At 32.3% G+C, this 18,575-nt stretch overlaps 1 protein-coding gene across 1 annotated transcript in view; it reads right to left on the bottom strand.

Annotated features, from left to right (window-relative positions):
* Positions 1-18,575, bottom strand: part of LMBRD1 (LMBR1 domain containing 1) — a gene marked incomplete at its 5' end in the record, with an annotated part of 38,429 nt that overhangs the window by 6,066 nt on the left and 13,788 nt on the right. Inside the window, 5 exons of the mRNA XM_008576262.1 lie at positions 8,623-8,701; positions 9,436-9,585; positions 11,317-11,421; positions 12,200-12,302; positions 12,646-12,710. Coding sequence (XP_008574484.1) covers positions 8,623-8,701; positions 9,436-9,585; positions 11,317-11,421; positions 12,200-12,302; positions 12,646-12,710 — 502 coding nt within the window. The remainder of the gene's footprint in view (positions 1-8,622; positions 8,702-9,435; positions 9,586-11,316; positions 11,422-12,199; positions 12,303-12,645; positions 12,711-18,575) is intronic.

Genomic DNA, 18,575 nt, shown 5'->3' on the forward strand with positions numbered 1-18,575 from the left:
TTTGAATCCTGCTACTTCCACCCTTCCTCCATTTTTTCTCACATATCACACAGAGAAATAACTAACAGAATATAGAATTAAACCATTATTCATAACAGCACCCATTATTTATTTACCTGATAATTCTTCTATTGTATATTTGTTTCCTTTTAGACTACTTCTTATGTCATTTTTAATGTATATTGACTGCCACTAAGATAACTTTGGTTATTAACTATGGTAAAGAGAACTTTTACATTAAAAACATTTTAAAAAATACTTAGTGTTGATTTAAGCAATAATTGAGTCATCATGTTAAACCTTCCCTTGAAATCAATTTATAATTAATTACATTCTATATTTGTAATTTATAAAATAAAACTTTATGTTTCATGTGCATACACAGAGAAGGAATTTGAGAAAACTCACATACCATGGAGAATAACTTTAAAGCAAGTATTCTGTCTCACTAGTGACAAAAAACTGGCAGAAAAAATATTCCACATTCTGGGAAAAGATGGTACCAAGAATTTAAGAACCTTTTTTAAATTTTAAAAAAGGTCTCTGTAACTATTTTCCCCACTACCACTTTTCAAAAAACTGGAAGGAAGAAGTTTCTAAAACCAATATGTACTTGGCAGATGCACGTCACTATCTTGTCTATCATTGTCTTCATCCTTAAATAATACTAAATAGTGTTTTTGTTTGTTTGTTTGTTTGTTTACTTATAGAAGTAATTAAAGGTATTTATTTAAAAAAAAAAAACAAAGTGAGTATCTATTTTTTGCCTGAGGTACAACCAGACTTTTAGACTTCGTTTATGCACAAAAGCATTAAAAAATGAGATAACATATACACTTTTTCATCTACCATCATATGGTGTTTACTTTTCTATGTCAAAACATATAAAGCTATATCATTACATTGCACATTTATATTGTTATTTAAAGTATCCTTATTGATGGACAAATATCCACTTGTTCCTTTTTGTTTTGCTACTTATTATCTAACCTTGGTGGGACTTGAGAACTAGTTAGTTACTGGAAATGACAGAAAAAAAGAACAACTCCCCCCCCACCTCCCACATGACTGGGGATGGGATAACAAAGATAAGTGGAAGAGAGAAGGAAAAGAATTCAATCTCAGACTTGAGGTTTCAGGGGTTGGCAGGACATATATGTCCATAAAGATAAATGGCAGGCAGTTAGAAAATAAGAACAGAAACTTAGGATTCTGAATTCTTTATTTTCCCCCTTAAATTACTCAGCATAACTAGTTTATATACGTTGAGTATCCCTAATCCAAAAATCCCAAATCTGAAAGGCTCCAAAATATGAAACATTTTGAGTGCTGACATGATGTTCACTGGAGGATTTTGCTAACTGGAGCATTTTGAATTTCAGATTTGGTATTAGGGATGTGGAATCAGTATATATAATAGTAAGTACAAATGCAAATGTTCAAAATCCAAAAAAAACCCCAAATCTGAAATACTTCTGGTCCCAAGCATTTTGGACCTGTATGTTACCAACTGTCAACTCTACAGACACCACTAGAAAACTCATTGACCTAGCAAAGCTAAGTTTATTAGACTAACTGCAGTGAGGGAGAACAGGAAGATGAAAGGCAGAGAAGGATATTTTTAAGGTTTTAGGGGCTGGGATGGCTGGACCATTTAACCAAGGTCTTGTAAGGTGGGGAACTGGTTAGAATTGGGCTAAGTTTATGACAAAGTAGCTTTGAATTTGTGGGCACAATGAAATGAAAAGTCTTGAAGCAAGTCATATAGAACAATTAATCTTGATATATAAGCTATTTTAGTTTCAGCCAGGAGTAAATATTTCCTAGATTAAGTAGATAAATTAAGTTTGCTTGTTCAAACTATTATTTAACATAGAGGCAGGGAAATATGACTGTGCCCAGAACTGTTCAGCATAGCAACATTATGGTGGTGTCATCTCCCCACATTTCAGGGGATTCAAAAGCTTTTAAAATGTATTGATCTGCATTTGGGAATGGTTTATATTTATTATAAATTGTTAAAATTACATATGGTATTCTAGAATGGACAATATGCTAGAGCTGATGGAGCAAATTTGGAAAATAACCAGAAAGAAGAAGGTTAGGTTGCTGACGCTATAATACAAAATTACTGTGATTAGAAAATTTGCCAGCTCTGCTCATAGCAAAAGCTTCACATAAGAAAATGTAAAAATTGCTCTATCATTAAAAATAGGTTAGAAATTTATAAAAAAATCTTAAACTGTTTAAGAAAGCTCGAATATATCACTAAATACAGAACATATTTGCATTTACATGGTGAGTTATTAAAAATGTGAAAAAAATTCTTCAATAAGTGTTAAAATACTATCTATCCTTAGAGAACAGGTTTAATTTCTGAAGAGTTTTCAAAATGTTCTTTGTTGAATTTAACTGTCCTGCTGCATGCATCTTCAAAAGAAATATATCTTGTAAACTCAGTCAAACAATGACTCATTTTACATGATTATGTCTGTATTTAAATCAAACTTTATTTGATGCTAGAAACTTATACCAGAAATGACAGGAAAATGTAAGAGATGAATTATTTTGTAGGAGATTCAAAATTAAAAGTAGACAAGAAAGATTCGTTTACTTCTATAAGGAGTTATACCTTTTAATCTAAACTGATTAGGGAATTACCAGGTAGCATTGCACTATTATGTTCAAAATAAATTTTGTCATTTTGTAGGATGAAATATATCATGTTGTGAACCACTGGGGATATGAACATAAATTTATGAAATTTATAAAAATAATGTATATTAATGTAAAATTAAAATATGACTAATGTGTAATTATATAAATAATATAGTATCTAATACCCCTAAAATAGTACTTAGAAAGGGTTATGTTTAGTAATTCCATGTGTTCCAAGTATAGACTTGGTATTGTCAGTTTTTAAAACAGCAGACATTTCGGTGATATATAATGGCACTCAACTGTATTTTTTTCCTCCCTTTTCTCATTCTCTCAGTATATACGTAATTACTTTTTCTGAACTATATATCATGGAGCTTGACCTCTTAACATTTTAGCATTTTTTAAACAGAAGAATATTCTCTTACACAACCACAGTACAGCTATTAAATTCAGAAAATTTAATATTGATAATATATTTTTATTCACTGTGCGGTCCATATTACAACTGTCACTTATCCCAGTAATATTCTTTATGGTACTCTACTCTTATCCTGCAATACAGGATCCAATCCACAATCATGCATTGCTTTTGATGTCTCTTTAATAGTCTTTAATCTGTAACAGTTCCTCAGCCTTTTTGTCTTTTATAACACTGACATTTTTGAAGCATAGGTCAATTACTTTATAGCATGTTCCTCAATTTGGGTTTGTTTGATATTTCTTCATGATCGGATTCATGTTACTCATTCTTCACAGGATGTCATATCCTGAGGCACACGATACACGTCCATCCCTCAATACCCCTCAATGATGTTAAGTTTGATCACCTGGTGCAGATATTGCCTATTTTCTCTGATGCACAGCTACTATATTTTTCCTCTTACACAACTAGTAAACAATCTGTGGATAGACCTCACTGTGGTTTTAATCTGTAGTTCCCTACATGGAGTTTAATTTCAATTATTGATTTGGGTCATTTATAAATCTGCTAGGGTTGAATTCATTCATTCATTCATTCTTTCTTTCTTTTTTAAAATTAATTTCTTGTTCCCTGCTAGTATTTTGAGCTGGTCTTATTCCTTTCCTTTAGTTACCTGTTTTATAATATGTGTTGATAATTCCAATTTCAGGTCCTCGCAAGTCTCCATTTATATTCATTCTTTTGGTGATCTCTCATCCAATCTCAAAGTTTTACTTCCCTTCTATACCTGACTAATCTATTGTAAATTTTTTTCTCCAGAATTCTTGATATAACTCAACTGCTAACTCTAAATCTCTACTTGGATGTTTAATGAATTACTCAAACAAAAATGGTCAAAACCTAACTCTATGTTCTCCTTCAATGCAAGAATTAAGAAAATAGATATAAAGAATTGAGAATCGAGCTCCTGAATGCCTTTTAGTAAGATTCCATATTAAAAATGACATTTATATACAATGTTCGGTGATGCCCACATGCTTTTAGTCCATGTGACATTAAATATGTGGGATGAAAATAGATATAAAGAATTGAGAATCGAGCTCCTGAATGCCTTTTAGTAAGATTCCATATTTAAAATGACATTTATATACAATGTTCGGTGATGCCCACATGCTTTTAGTCCATGTGACATTAAATATGTGGGATTTTTTTTTAAGGCTATCTAGAAAGCCCAAACCAAAACTACATTAAGATATAAAATTTTCCTCAGTTTAAAATTTCATCCTCAAATCTCTATTTCTTCAGCCCACACCATCCTACTAAAACTGCATTCTCAAAGGTTTAAGATTTACAAGTTGCTAAATCTATCTCCAAAGCATCAACACTATTGATTACTGAACATGACACTTTCCTAAATATTATAAAGCTATAGTATTCAGGTTCACTTCTCATTTTCCAAACTTTTATGTCTTCTCCAATAACCTTGGTTTAGCCTTTAACCTCTAGTTTTTCTTTATATTGTCTTTGACTTTCATTCACTGTTGGCTTCAAATGATCGTTTCCATTATATTTAAAAAGTAACAATGCTTTTAAATTTTTAAAATGTAAAGAACAGATGATGAAATGGTGTTACATTTTCTCTTTTTCAAACAAAACTCAAAAATATTAAATGTAGAAAAACAGAGGCTTGGAACCCAGACATTTGCTTTAAAGTTTCAAGTCTCATACTATCTGTGCTACTTTTAACTCTTATCTCTTGGGTCCCTAGATTTTGCATTTGCAAAAAAGGAGGAGATTAAACTAGTTAAATGGTCCTTCTAAAGTTTTTCTTTTCTTTGACATTCTAGTTTATATTTTTTAAGTTATTTACAACTTATGTGACTCTTTATGGCCTGTATTCCCATTTCTATGACTCCTGTACAAAAAATGGGGGGGTGGAAGGAGGGGAAGATTCTCTAATCCTAACCTATGTAATACCTCAGATAAATGGTTTCAGAAAGATAGATGCTTGAGGTTCTGTGAATATAGGCCAAGTTGTTTTATGTGTTAGCAAAAGCAAAATAGCTTGTTGAAGAAGTTTTATTTATACAGACTGTATTTTGAATCACCTCTCGATGATGGCTTTGTTTACTCCAGAACTTAGTGTTCAACTACCTTCTAAAGTAAGATATCAATACAATTTTACTTTATTAGTTTTTTCTCTAACCTCATTATTATTCAAAATAATTATCACTTTTCCCCTTCTGTACTTCCTCTATTTAATTGTAAGTCGATTTAGCTATTAATTTTGTCTGCTCAGTTTTTTGTAATTCATGTAGTTCGGTTTAATACACCAGTTTCTATGTTAGCATCTGCTAACTTGAGTCATCTTAACCATTTGCTCTAGCAACATCATAACCCCAAGCTAAAACCTAATTCTAGAACTCATCTGACTATTTTTTAAGGGTCATTCTCTCTAAATATTATCTGAACTAATATACTTAACCAGAATAAAACTACAAAAATCAAGTTTGATTTACAGAGATTATTCCATTTCTAGTTACTTTAATGTCCAAATATGACAACACATGTTTATATCAATAAAAGATAAAATAAGTACATAGAACAGCAGAAGTAAGACTTTGGAATCACAGATTTTTAAAAATGATCATTTGGGAACATATTATCGTGCTTTATCATTCACTGTATTCTCCAAATAGTCAATGGTCTTGTCTCAATTTATTGTTACTATACCACGCCAAATACATTTATATCTGTACGCCTTGTTAATGCAGGTATTTTTTCTCTGACTGAAATATCCTCAGAGTTTTTTGTTTGTTCATTTAGATTTAACATTCTTTTCAGTTCAAATGAAATGTCGCATTGCCGCCTGAGCAGAATAAATCATTATCCCCTCCTGCTTTCCCACAGCATTTTGTTTATAATTTCATCACAGCCGGCCATTTATTTTTCCTCATTACAATTATTTATTTTCAGATTCGTATCCATTAGAATGTACGCTTTTTGAAGGTAGGGAATATATATGTGTTTCCCCTGACACTTTCTCCTTCCCCAAATCTAACCCAGTACTCACAATGTCTATTGTGCATGTCCATTAAGGAACACTGGTCTTTCATCTTCCTATTTTGACCCAAGTATTTATAGTTTCAAAATGCGTATGTTTCTTTTAGTAATACTTTGTTTAAAACTATTTTATTCACATTTACACACAAATTAAGTCTATGTATTAATACTTATTAGATTAAGCAGCAATTAAAGAAGATATCTCTAAAGGTCCCTTTGCATACAAAATTTAAAACTTGACTTCTAATTTGTTCAGTTAACTCACTTCGAACATATAAACTATGTTTTACCTGTCAGGATAAATAAGCACTATTGTCATTTCAAGAGAACTTTGTAAATATAGTATTACATGCATTCTTTACAAGATTACTGCTAAATCACTTTACTCTTTAATAGATTATTTTAAACACAAAAGTACCTATTTTTAGAAGAATGACTCTCTTTTGAATCCTAAGCACTTAAAACAAATGTTTCAGCAATACTTTCTACATGTTTAACAAATGTCAGACCACCCCATATATGATCAAAATACTACATTAAAAAAAAATCTCTAAAATGTGCTTAATATTGATAAGAGATCAACATGAATTTTTAGAAACTGCTGCTTTAACATCTTTCCAGAGAGATTATCTTTTTCTCAGAAATAATTTTAATTATAACCCAGAAAATTATATTTTTTCTTTCTAAATCTAAAAATCATTCTCTAAAATTCTGTTACCTGCAAAAAACACATGGCAAAGGTGACATCAAGTGCCTTACAGGTTATTTATATTATAGTATCATCTACTCTAGTCAAATGTTCCCACCAAAATGTCACAAAGAATAGTGTTAACTTTTTTCTCCACATGTTGAGATTTCCTAGTTTCCATTTAACTGTATACTGTAAGTCCTTTGCGATACATGCTACCTCATATCTACCCTTGTGTGTCTAATCTCATGCTCTAATCTGCTTCTTCATCTTTCTCTAACATCATTTAATGTGTTCTCTTAAAAAATCTACCCAAACACCTCAAATTCAATTATCCTATTTCTACCATTCTCTTCTAAGTATGCACAGGCAAATTTAATGTTTAGAGATGTGCTACAGAACAAAAAAGATTGGAAAAAATAACTTAAATCTATGAACCTAAAGGGTATGTTTTTGTTCTGTAAAGTAACATTTCAAAGGATGAGTCAACTGAAATGTTTAAGAAAAATATTCAGTAGTTCAAAGGGAGTCATTTTAACCACTATAAATTAGATGTAATCAGACTGAAGAAAAATACTGAATGTGATTTATAAAAAAGTTATAGTCAAGTGTATGATTGGACTAAAGCTTTATTGATCTATACCAACAAATTCACTCAGTTCAACAATATAGGAACATTCTAAAGCCCCCTTTAGCAATACAATATCATTTTGAAAACTCAATTTGTTTTTATTTGTTTTTCTGCTAAGATTTCAATACTACTGTAACAATTTGAGGTAAAGAGTCTATTTTAGATCTTCAAGGTAATTGCTCCTTTAGTTAAAAAAAAAATTATAAACCAGTCAACGCTAATTTTTCATTCTATTTTCATTTAGCTAAAAATGACAACAAAAAGCATTTCAACTATCAGCCCTACTTGTCATGTGTGTAAACATTTCGAAGTTAAAAATCTGGCACTAAAGTCATTAGTAAAGTAGAACTGGAAAATCAAGTGGTACTTATACTAACACATTTTACTACTGTTTCTTCAGGCATAGTAAAGTTATCCCCATCATATTTGTATCTCCACCTCATCTCTTGATTTTGCTCCTTTCTTCCAGTTTTAGTCTCTTCCCTTACTTCTGAATGCATTTTGGACTCTGGTTGGTCACTTTATTCTCTAACCCTCAATTTGCCTTTTGCTTTTCATCCTTAAATCACCAATCCTACTTCAATCCTTCAATCCAACCTAACCTTCAAATAACCTAATCACTGATGGAGAACAATCATACCATTTGTACAGATTTGTTCAACAAAAATTCAAATTGATAATTTCATTTTTGTATCTTGATATATTTACCTGACACAAACTTAGCTTCAGTCACATCCCTCTTCTATGAGGGTTCTTCAAAAAATTCATGGAATGATTCATATTATCCTTTTTTTTTTTTTTTTTGTCCTTTTTGTGACCAGTAAGGGGATCGCAACCCTTGGCTTGGTGTCGCCCACACCGCGCTCAGCCAGTGAGCGCACCGGTCATCCCTATATAGGATCCGAACCCGCGGCAGGAGCGCCGCTGCGCTCCCAGCGCCACACTCTCCCGAGTGTGCCACGGGCCCAGCCCCATATTATCTTTTAATTCAATTTTCCACAAACTTTTTGAAGTACCCTTGTATTCTTCATGGACTATCAAAAACTTTTGCCACTTTGTTCAACTGTCTACCCCACGGTCCGCTTAATTCTCAGTAGATGAGCATTTTTTTTCTTACAGAGTTATAAATTATAAGTCAGTTGATAAAAACTGATTTACCTTCAGGGGCATCTGCATCACATCTCTTTGGCACAGAAAGGGTTGAATTGCCTTTTTGGTCATCATAAGTTATATTGCTCTGAAAGATAAAAATATAATTAAAATGTAAATATTACATTAACAAATAGTTTTGGATTTAAAAAGTAATAACGTTATAAACTTTAGACTCTGTTTCCTACTAACTACATCTATCTAATATTCTAAAAGGCAAATTTTATGCAAAATTGCATTTAGAAGATAAAGAATTATGGTAAATTTAACATTAGAGCTTTTGCATCAATCTCTTAGGTCCTGGCTTCTTCCCAGAACTAACAAATCCCATTTCTAGTCCAAAGGTGGTATCCAAAAAGAAACATAGTACTTATTTTCAGAATGGAACAAGCAAAGAATATCTTTTGTCCACACAAAAAAGCATAATCTTCACTCATTTGTTCACAGAAGAATGTTTAATAAGCATGAGCTTAGATGAATTAGGTGCAGGTTATGAGGTAGAAAGAGAATAAAAGGTATAAGAAGTATAAGAGGGCCGGCCCGGTGGCGCACTTGGTAGAGTGCGGCGCGTGGGAGTGCAGCGGCGCTCCCGCCGAGGGTTCGGATCCCATATAGAGACCAGTCCGCTCACTGGTTGAGCGCAGTGCGGGCACGACACCGAGGGTTGCGATCCCATTGCCGGTCCCGGTACGGGCGCGACACTGAGGGTTGCGATCCGTTGCCGGACACGAAAAAAGACAAAAAAGGAAAAAAAAAAATTTGCTCTTAAATAACAGTATCTTTACAATATAAAAATAATCAAGTTTAAAATATTGCACTTACCTCTATTAAGTAATTTTGGCTTCCATACATAACATACTGGGGAGCAAGACTATAAATCATGTAGCTAGTGTGAAGGACAATAAGCAGAAGTATCATGCAGAGAAATAAGAGTGCTTGGGGCCTGGTTCTACCTCTTCTGATTTTATATAACTGGAAAGAAAAAAGTGACAAAATCTCAGCCATATATTTTATTTGCAAAACATTAAATCTTGCTCTTGTGTTAAAAAGAGTGATTTACACAGTTCAATCAACCATTTCTTTTTTCCAATATAAATCCTAAGAATTCTTAATCATTCCAAATAACTACAAGAATAATAAAGACAATTATTTCCCTGTAAAGCTTTTAGATTTTTTTTTTTTTGTTTATTTTTAAATAATGGCAAAGCATTATTTAAAAAGATCCAAAAGATCCATTAAAAACTCAGGACCTACAGAATATATTAGAATTCACACAGTCTGTTTCCAGATAGACTTTGTAATCTTATTGTGTAATAATGTTAGAAGTTCACAGAGCTAAGAAGAATTGTGAACTACCTCTAGTCCTATGTAAATATTAGAAGTATGAGTTTAAACTGTATTAGTAATATATTTACGGTTTTATATATTTATGGTTATATATAATATTACTACACAAGAACAGATGTCATGTTTATAAATATTCATTCCTATGAAATACTCATGACATCTTCATATTATACTCTTCTATAAAATTTAATTTATGATAACCTGACTACATATATATTCACATGTATCTATATTAAAGAAAAATTAAGACATGGTAACTAAAATATAAAGAACCAGGTGACTTGCTTCTTTTCAATAGCGGAGCACACTTTTAGTTTAGCAACTTACGTATTACCTCCTGTTTTATTAGTAGATTGTAGTACAGTATAGACTAACAGAACTCTAATTCTGGATGGGATGACAATAAAATCACTTAAAAATTTACATTTTCCAGCTTCCCTTACAGCTAGTAGCAGTAATGTGATAAAACATTAAACATCAAAATCAAAGCAAAAGTGCTAGGAATTTCTGGGAAAGTCTTGCTTTATTGATATAGGTGTATACCCCTTCCTCCTACTTACCTTCTTCCTTATAGAACATGAACAGGATAAATGGAGCTGCAGCAGCCATACTGCAATAATGACGGAGACACTCAAAGAATTACAGAAATATTGAACCTGACATGTTTAAGCTACTGAAGCAATACTAGATGATTTTTTTTTTCCCATAGCAAGAAGACTTTCATTAGTTCAAGCCACTATTTAGCTGGATTTTCTTTTACTCATAGTTGGAAGTAATGTGTATCTGAAATAGCTTTATTTTAAAATTCTTAATTTACCTCAAAATGAGTATAAGAACAAAATGACCAATCATATAGTAATTTTTAACTCCTAATAGGGAGGGCCATATTTTGAGCTTCAGTTGTATCCAATGTGTTTCACTGTGTTTCCATGCAGCCAAACACTAAAGAAAAAAACATAACTCTGGATCAGGGTTTCTCGGCCTTGGCACTGTTGATGTTTTAGGCTGAATAAGTCTTTGCCCTGTACAATTAGGATGTTAGCAGCATCTCTGGCTCCTACCCACTATATACCAGTAGCACCTCCTAGTGATAACAATTAAAAATACATCTGGACATTGCCAAATGTCTCCAGGGGTAGAGGTGTGGGGTAATCACCCATGTTTAAGAACAACTGCTCTAGACAAAAAGCACTTTTTTGTTAACATAAAGTGAAAAAACTAGTACCTCCATCATTTTTGGTATCAAGATATTTACAACTTCTGTATCCTAAACCTAAGATAGTTTGCAATAATGGAAAGTATGAACAAAATAATAATAATAAAAAATTCAAAATACTATTGTAATATTATACTTACTCTAATCCAAAAGAACCATATGCCAATATTTCGAATTCCTGCCATTGAAGTAAAAATAAAGTACATAATAATAATTGTAATAAGAATATAATCCAGAGGAAAAACCTGAAAAAGTTAAAATTAAATTTAATACACAAATTATAAGGGCTTTAGAACTCACATAAAATTAACTGAAAACTTCATTATTCATATTTGGCAAATGTTTAAACTATCAACTCTGATTTAGATTAGGCTACTATGATAATAACACCCCCCCCAAAGATCTTCAAAAAACAAACTAATACCAAATCATTACCAAATTATTTAATACCATTATACTACAAAAAAATCCTAAAACAAATTAAACTAAAAATTATATTTACATATAAAATAAAATACTTCATTAAAAATTAAAAACAAAAATTGTTTGGAAAAATTCACCTTATGTTATATAATGTATCCCAAATCAAATAATGTACAACGTAAAAGTCCAGCAATATATCAATATAATCTTTAAAGCAACATGTCAATGTAAAAGTCACAAGCAAATAAAAAGTCAAATTAGCAAAGGGCACAAGTATATATCAAAGTATTAATAGGTTTGTAGCATAAGTTTTATGTGGAACAGAGTGTCAGAATGTTTGCTAGAGGGCTGGCCAGTTAGTTCAGTTGGTTAGAGCACCAAGGTCAAAGGTTTGGATCTCTACACTAGCCAGCCACAAAAAAGAGAGAGAGAGAAAAGGGATAATGAAATTTTACAGATTATTGGTCACTGCCCTTGACTGATCCTTAACTAACAAAATATTTCAAATGACTTAATCTATGAAGAAGGCGACAAAAAAAAAAAAAAAAAAAAAAAAAAAGAATGTTTGCTAAAAGATAAAATGACTGATATTTTACTTACTGTTTGTAGTAAAGGCAAAAGCATATTCAGTGGATTACTAAGGTTAGCTCCAAAAATTATAAAACCAGAGTCTATTCCAGCTGAATGAAGAGCTTTATCTAAACTAAAATAAAAAAATTATAAAGAGTGAATTTATGTTATAACATTACAATTTCAGTTAACTTAGAAAGAGTATCACAACTTAAGCATGCTAATTCAGTTCAGTCAAATAAAACCATGGATAACAAATTAAACCTCATTTAAATGTCTCACAGATATTGTTCAATTGATATAGAATAAAGAAATAGTGTCTACTATTGGACCTTTTAGACATTCTTTGAATTAATGCTGTAGAACACTTCAGGTAAAATAGCTACTTAAGATGAATAGGCTACACTAATGTAATTCAGCACAAAAATGTATACAATCATAGGAAGGTATAAGTGCTTTAGAAAATGTGTACTTACTTTGACAGGAAGAGAGAAATTACAAACAGCCATGCAACTAAGATGAAAAATATTCCCCAAATGATCTAAAAGCAAAAATATATTCATTAAAACATAGTTTTAAAAGTTGATAGCAAAAGCAGAAAACCATTATGCTCAATATGAGTTGCTAGCATATGACAATGCTAACAAAAATGATTAACTAAAATGATCCAAGATACCTTTTAATTTAGAATATAGTCCCAGGCATTTATACTGAAATGTTCACTATGAGACTATTTGATTGAGAACAAGGACACAAAACAGACAAAGCATTTGAAAATTCTTCACTAATAAGTAAACAAATGCAACTCTTTGTTAGATCAAACATAAAGTTTTCATTTTATTACACTCCAACATAAATTTCAATGTTAACTAAAAAGTACATTAAGACTAACACACACACAAAACAAAGAAACTCACCAGGTTTTATTACCCTATTAGTTAAAATAGGGAATTTGGAACATTTTCCCATAGCAATAATGATAGATATACATAGTGGTTAAATTGTATCACAACCCAGAAAAGTCTATATAAGTGATACTATTCCTGAAACAGAAATAACAGCACTGAAGAAACTGCCATGTAAAACAATGTTTCTGTGGAAAAACATTAGGCATTGTAACTGGTAAAACACATTTCTTTCTACTGCATAAACTTTACATTAGCAATGGTAGAAAAAAAGAAAAATACTGAAACTCAGTCTCTAAGGAATAAGTTCATAATAAGAAAGAGGTGAAGTTTAAGTTAGTAATAACTTAGGCTCTTTTTTTTCCTGACACCTTCCCCAAGTTCCAGAGACAGCTGGCCTAAAGAGTCAGCAAGGCAAAAGAGAAACAGGAAAGTCCTACAGTTAAATGTTTTTGGCTTCTCCTTTGACTGGAAATGATAAAAATAGATGGATAAAATTATTAATGTTAGGGAGATTTTCCATTTCATTTCACATGGTTTCTGAAGTATATTTTAGGATGCTGAGGGGATAAAAGAAGTAAAATAACAACAGGTCAACCTACCTGGCATATAAAGATGATTTTGGAAGTAATTTTAGGCCTTCATTCTGGGGAATTCTTCAGTTCTGACAGGATGCCTTTGGGACTTGTCGGGAAGGAAAGAGTTGGCAACAAGAGGACCAAGAAGGCTATAGTCACCTCTTGAAATAGAGTAACAATGCATGTATCTATTTTACATACTGGGATCCCACATGAGAATTAATAATTCCAAAAGGGTCTCATTGCTAAAAAACTTTGAAGTAACTCCTTTACAGTAAGAAACGTTCATTAGTAGAGGGCATAAGAGTTACCATCCTTTTAATACTAGATTCAGAAAACTATATTTTATACCTAGGTGAAATGGAAGGCAATATCCTTATACTGAGGATCCACAAGTGAAACACACTACTTCTTAAGAGCCTGTTAACAAGAAATAGCTTGTAGCATGAGGCAAAATAACTACCCAATGCCAATTATTAGAAGAGGAACATGACATAGAAATAGCACTTAAAATTAAGATTCCCTTCCCCTGATGTCCATTTTGGAAAAAAAAAAAAAAAAAAAATCCATAACTATCCTTCCCAATATGTTGGAATGAATGACCCAGAGACAGACTGTTCAATCAATTAGTAATAGAACACATAATAAACATAAAAAAGATAAATATTTTTTACAGACCAAGAAAACTGTATGCAAGTTGACCCTTTAACAATGTGCCTATTAGGGACACCAACTCATGATGCAGTCAAAAATCCACATAGAACTTTTGACTCCCCCAAATTGTAACTATTAATAGCCTTCTATTGACTAGAAGACTTACTGATAATGTAAACAGTTGATTAACACATATTCTGTATGTTACGTATATTATAAACTGTATTCTTACAATAAATTGAACTAGAGAAAGAAAAAATTAGAGGAAAAACAAACAAAAAAACACAAGTAAGCTAGAGAAATCTCCAAAAAACTTTCTAACATATTTATTGAAAACAGTCCACATATAATGGACCAATGCAGTTCAAACCAGTGTTGCTCAACAATCAGTTGTATATTTAAATATGAGAAGTTAAATTAGTACTTATAAATCATAGTGATAATCATGTTGGGTTCACCTAGATGCTATATATTATACGTTAGCTATATTGTCAATTTTGAACTAAAAGTTAAGCTACAGAGGTGACCAAGGAGGTACAAGATTTGTAAATCAAAAACTACAAAACATTGGTGAAAGAAATTAAAGACCTGAATAAACAGAAAGACATCCCATGTTCATGAACCGAACTTAATAATTTCAAGATGGTCATACTTCCTAAAGTGATCTACAGATTCAATGTAATTTCTATCTATCAAAATCCCACCCAGCTTCTATGTAGAAATTGACAGCTCACACTAAAATTTATATGGAAATGCAAGAAACCCAGAATAGCCAAAATAAACCTGAAAAAAAAAAGTTAAGAGGGTTCACACTTCCCAATTTCAAAACTTCCTACAAAACTACAGTAAGTAAGACTGTAGTTCTGGCCTTAGGATAGACATACAGACCAGTGGAATGGGACTGAAAGATCCAAATAAAACTATACCTCTGTGGTCAATTAATTTTTGACAAACATGCCAAAAAAATTCAATGGGGGTAAATAAGAGTCTTTCAACAACTGGTGCTGGTAAAAATGGATGCCTGTATGCAAAACAAGTTGGACCCCTGCATCACAGCATAAACTAAAATTATTTCAAAAGGGACCAAAGGCCTAAATGTAAAAAGCTAAGGTAAAACTATAAAAACTCTTAGAAAACACAGATATAAATCTCCATGACATTGAATTAGGCTATGGTTTCCTAGATAAGACACTTAAAGCACAAACAACAAAATAAAAAGATAAATTGGATTTCATCAAAATTAAAAACTTTCATGTCATGGGTATTCACAGAAATAGAAAAAACAATCCTAGTATCAAAAGACCCCAAATAGCCAAAGCAATCTTGAGCAAACAGAAATAAAGCTGGAGGCATTACACTCCTGACTTTATACTACAAATTATACTACAATTTATTTAGACTTTATGCTACAAGTTATACTACAAAGCTACAGTAACCAAAACAGCATGGTACTGGCATAAAACAGACACATGGACCAATGGAACAGAATAGAGAACCCAGATTTATCAATCCGCATACTAACAACCACCTGATCTTTGACAAAGGCACCAAAAACATATACTGGGGAAAAGACAGTCTCTTCAATAAATGGTGTTGTGAAAACTGGACATCTATGTGTAGAAGAATGAAACTAGACCTGTACCTCTTGCCAGATGACAAATGAATTAAAGACGTGATATAAGACCTAAAATAAAACTTCTAAAAGAAAACATAAGGGAAAAACTTCAGGATGTAGGACTGGGCAAAGACTTTATGAATAAAATCTCAGAAGCACAGGCAACAAAAGAACAAATAAACAAATGGTATTAGGGCCGGCCCGGTGGCACACTGGAGAGTGTGCCGCTTGGGAGCGAGGCGGCGCTCCCGCTGATGGTTCGGATCCCATGTGGAGACCGGTTCCCGCTCACTAGCTGAGCACGGTGCGGGCGCAGCACCGAGGGTTACGATCCTGTTACCGGTCAGTAAAAAAGACAAAAAGGAAAAAAAAAAAATGGTATTATATCAAACTAAAAAGCTTCTGCACAGCAAACAATCAACTGAGTGAAAAGACAACCTACAGAATGGGAGAAAATATTTGCAAACTATGCATCCAACATGGGATTAATATCCAGAATATACAAGGAACTCAAACAACTTCACAGTAAAAAAAAAAAAACCCTAAATTATCCAGTTAAAAAATGGGCAAAGGAGTTGAGTAGACATTTATCAAAGAAAGACATACAAATGACCAACAGGTACATGAAAAAATGCTCAACATCACTCAGCATCAAGCGAATGCAAATCAGAACCATACAGAGATGTCATCTCACTCCTGTAAGACTGGCTATTATCAAAAAGACAGAGAACAACAAATTCTGTTTCAAACATACAGAATATTAAAAAAAAGAGTATCTATCATATACAATATTTGCAACCTGGACATTAGTTTCAGTTAAAATATAACACATCCTGAACAACATTTTAAATATTTGTTCAAAAATTATTTTTTTATATAAGCATATAGAGCTTCCATTCATCTTAATGGCTGTATAACAGAATACTTCCTAGGTATGGAGGTAACAATTCATTAAGCCAGTCTCCTGTTGATGTACACTGATTGCTTTCACCATGTGGTTATTAGAAGCAACAGTGTAACAGTCAAAAAAAATTCATAAAAATGTAATAGACTTTATTTTTTAGAATATTTTTTAGGTTTACAGCAAAATTAAGGCAACAGTCCAGAAGTTCTTACATACTCCTCTGCCTCACCACAGTTTCACCTCTTATTAACATCAGGCACTAACATGGTACATTTGTTATACTGATGAAACATTATCGATGCACTATTATTAACTAAAGTCTATGGTTCACATTAAGGTTCACTCTTTGTATTGTACAGTTCTACAGGTTTTGACAAACGGATAATGTCATGTGTCTACCATCAGAGTCATACGGAATAGTTTCACTTACTGGCCTAAAATCCCTTGTGTTTCACCTATTTATCCTACCCACTCACCCGAAACCCCTAACAGCCATTGACCTTTTATTGTTTCTATAGTTTTGCCTTTTCCAGAGTATCACATAGCTGGAATAATATAGTATGTAGTCTTTCAGGCTGGCTTCTTTTTGCTTAGCAATATGTATTTAAGATTCCTTTATCTCTTTTTGTGAACTGATAGCTCATTTCTTTTTATCACTGAATAATATTCTATTAAATGAATGTACAACCATTTATTTATGCATTCACCTACTGAAAAACATCTTGGTTACTTCGAGTTTTAGCAATTAGTTCATAAAGCTGCTTAAAAACATCTGTGTACAAGTTTTTGTATGGATATAAGTTTTCAACCCAATTGGGCAAATAGCTAGGACTACAATTCCTGGATCCCACAGAATGACTATGTTTAGCTTTGTAAGAAACTGCCAAACTGTCTTCCAAAATGGCAGCACTATTTGCATTCCCATCAGCAATGAATGAGTTTCTGCAGCTCTGCATCTTTACTAGCATTTGGTATTATCAGATTTTTGCCATTCTAATAGGTATGAAGTGGCATCTTACTGTTTTGTATTGCAATTTTGTAACAACATATGATGCTGAGTATCGTTTCATAAGCTTATTTCCCATCTGTGTATCTTCTTATGTGGGGTGTCTGTTCAGAATTTCTGCCTATTTTTTAACAGTTACTCGTTTTCTTCCTACTGAGTTTCTCTGAGTGTTCTTTGTATATTTTGGATACAAATCCTTTATCAGATATGTATTCTGCAAATATTTTCTCCCAGTCTGTGGCTTATCTTATTCTCTTAACAATGACTTTCACAGAAGTTTTTAATATTAATAAAGTTTAACATATAAATATTTTCTTTCATGGATAGTGCTTTTGGTGTTGTATTTAAAAATTCATTGCCAAATCTAAGATCAACCTAGATTTTCTTCTATGTTATCTTCTGTACGTTTCATAGCTTTGTATTTCACAGTTAGGTCTATAATCTGGGTTAATTTTTGTGAAAGGTGTAAGGTCTATGTCTGTATTCACATTTTTGCTTATAGATAGCTAATTGCTGCAATACCATTTGCTGAAAAGACTATCCTTTCTCCAATGAATTGCCTTCACTCCTTTGTCAAAGATCAGTTGACTGTACTTGTGTGGGTCTATTTCAGAGCTCTCTATTCTGTTCCACAGATCTATGTATCTGTTCTTCTACCAATAACATATTGTCTAGAATACTATAGCTTTATAGTAAATTTTGAAGTTGGGTAGTGTTAGTTCTCCAACTTTGCTGTTCTTCAGT

This window comes from Galeopterus variegatus, unplaced genomic scaffold (genome assembly GCF_000696425.1).
Source record: "Galeopterus variegatus unplaced genomic scaffold, G_variegatus-3.0.2 Scaffold1320, whole genome shotgun sequence".
Lineage (NCBI taxonomy): Eukaryota > Metazoa > Chordata > Mammalia > Dermoptera > Cynocephalidae > Galeopterus > Galeopterus variegatus.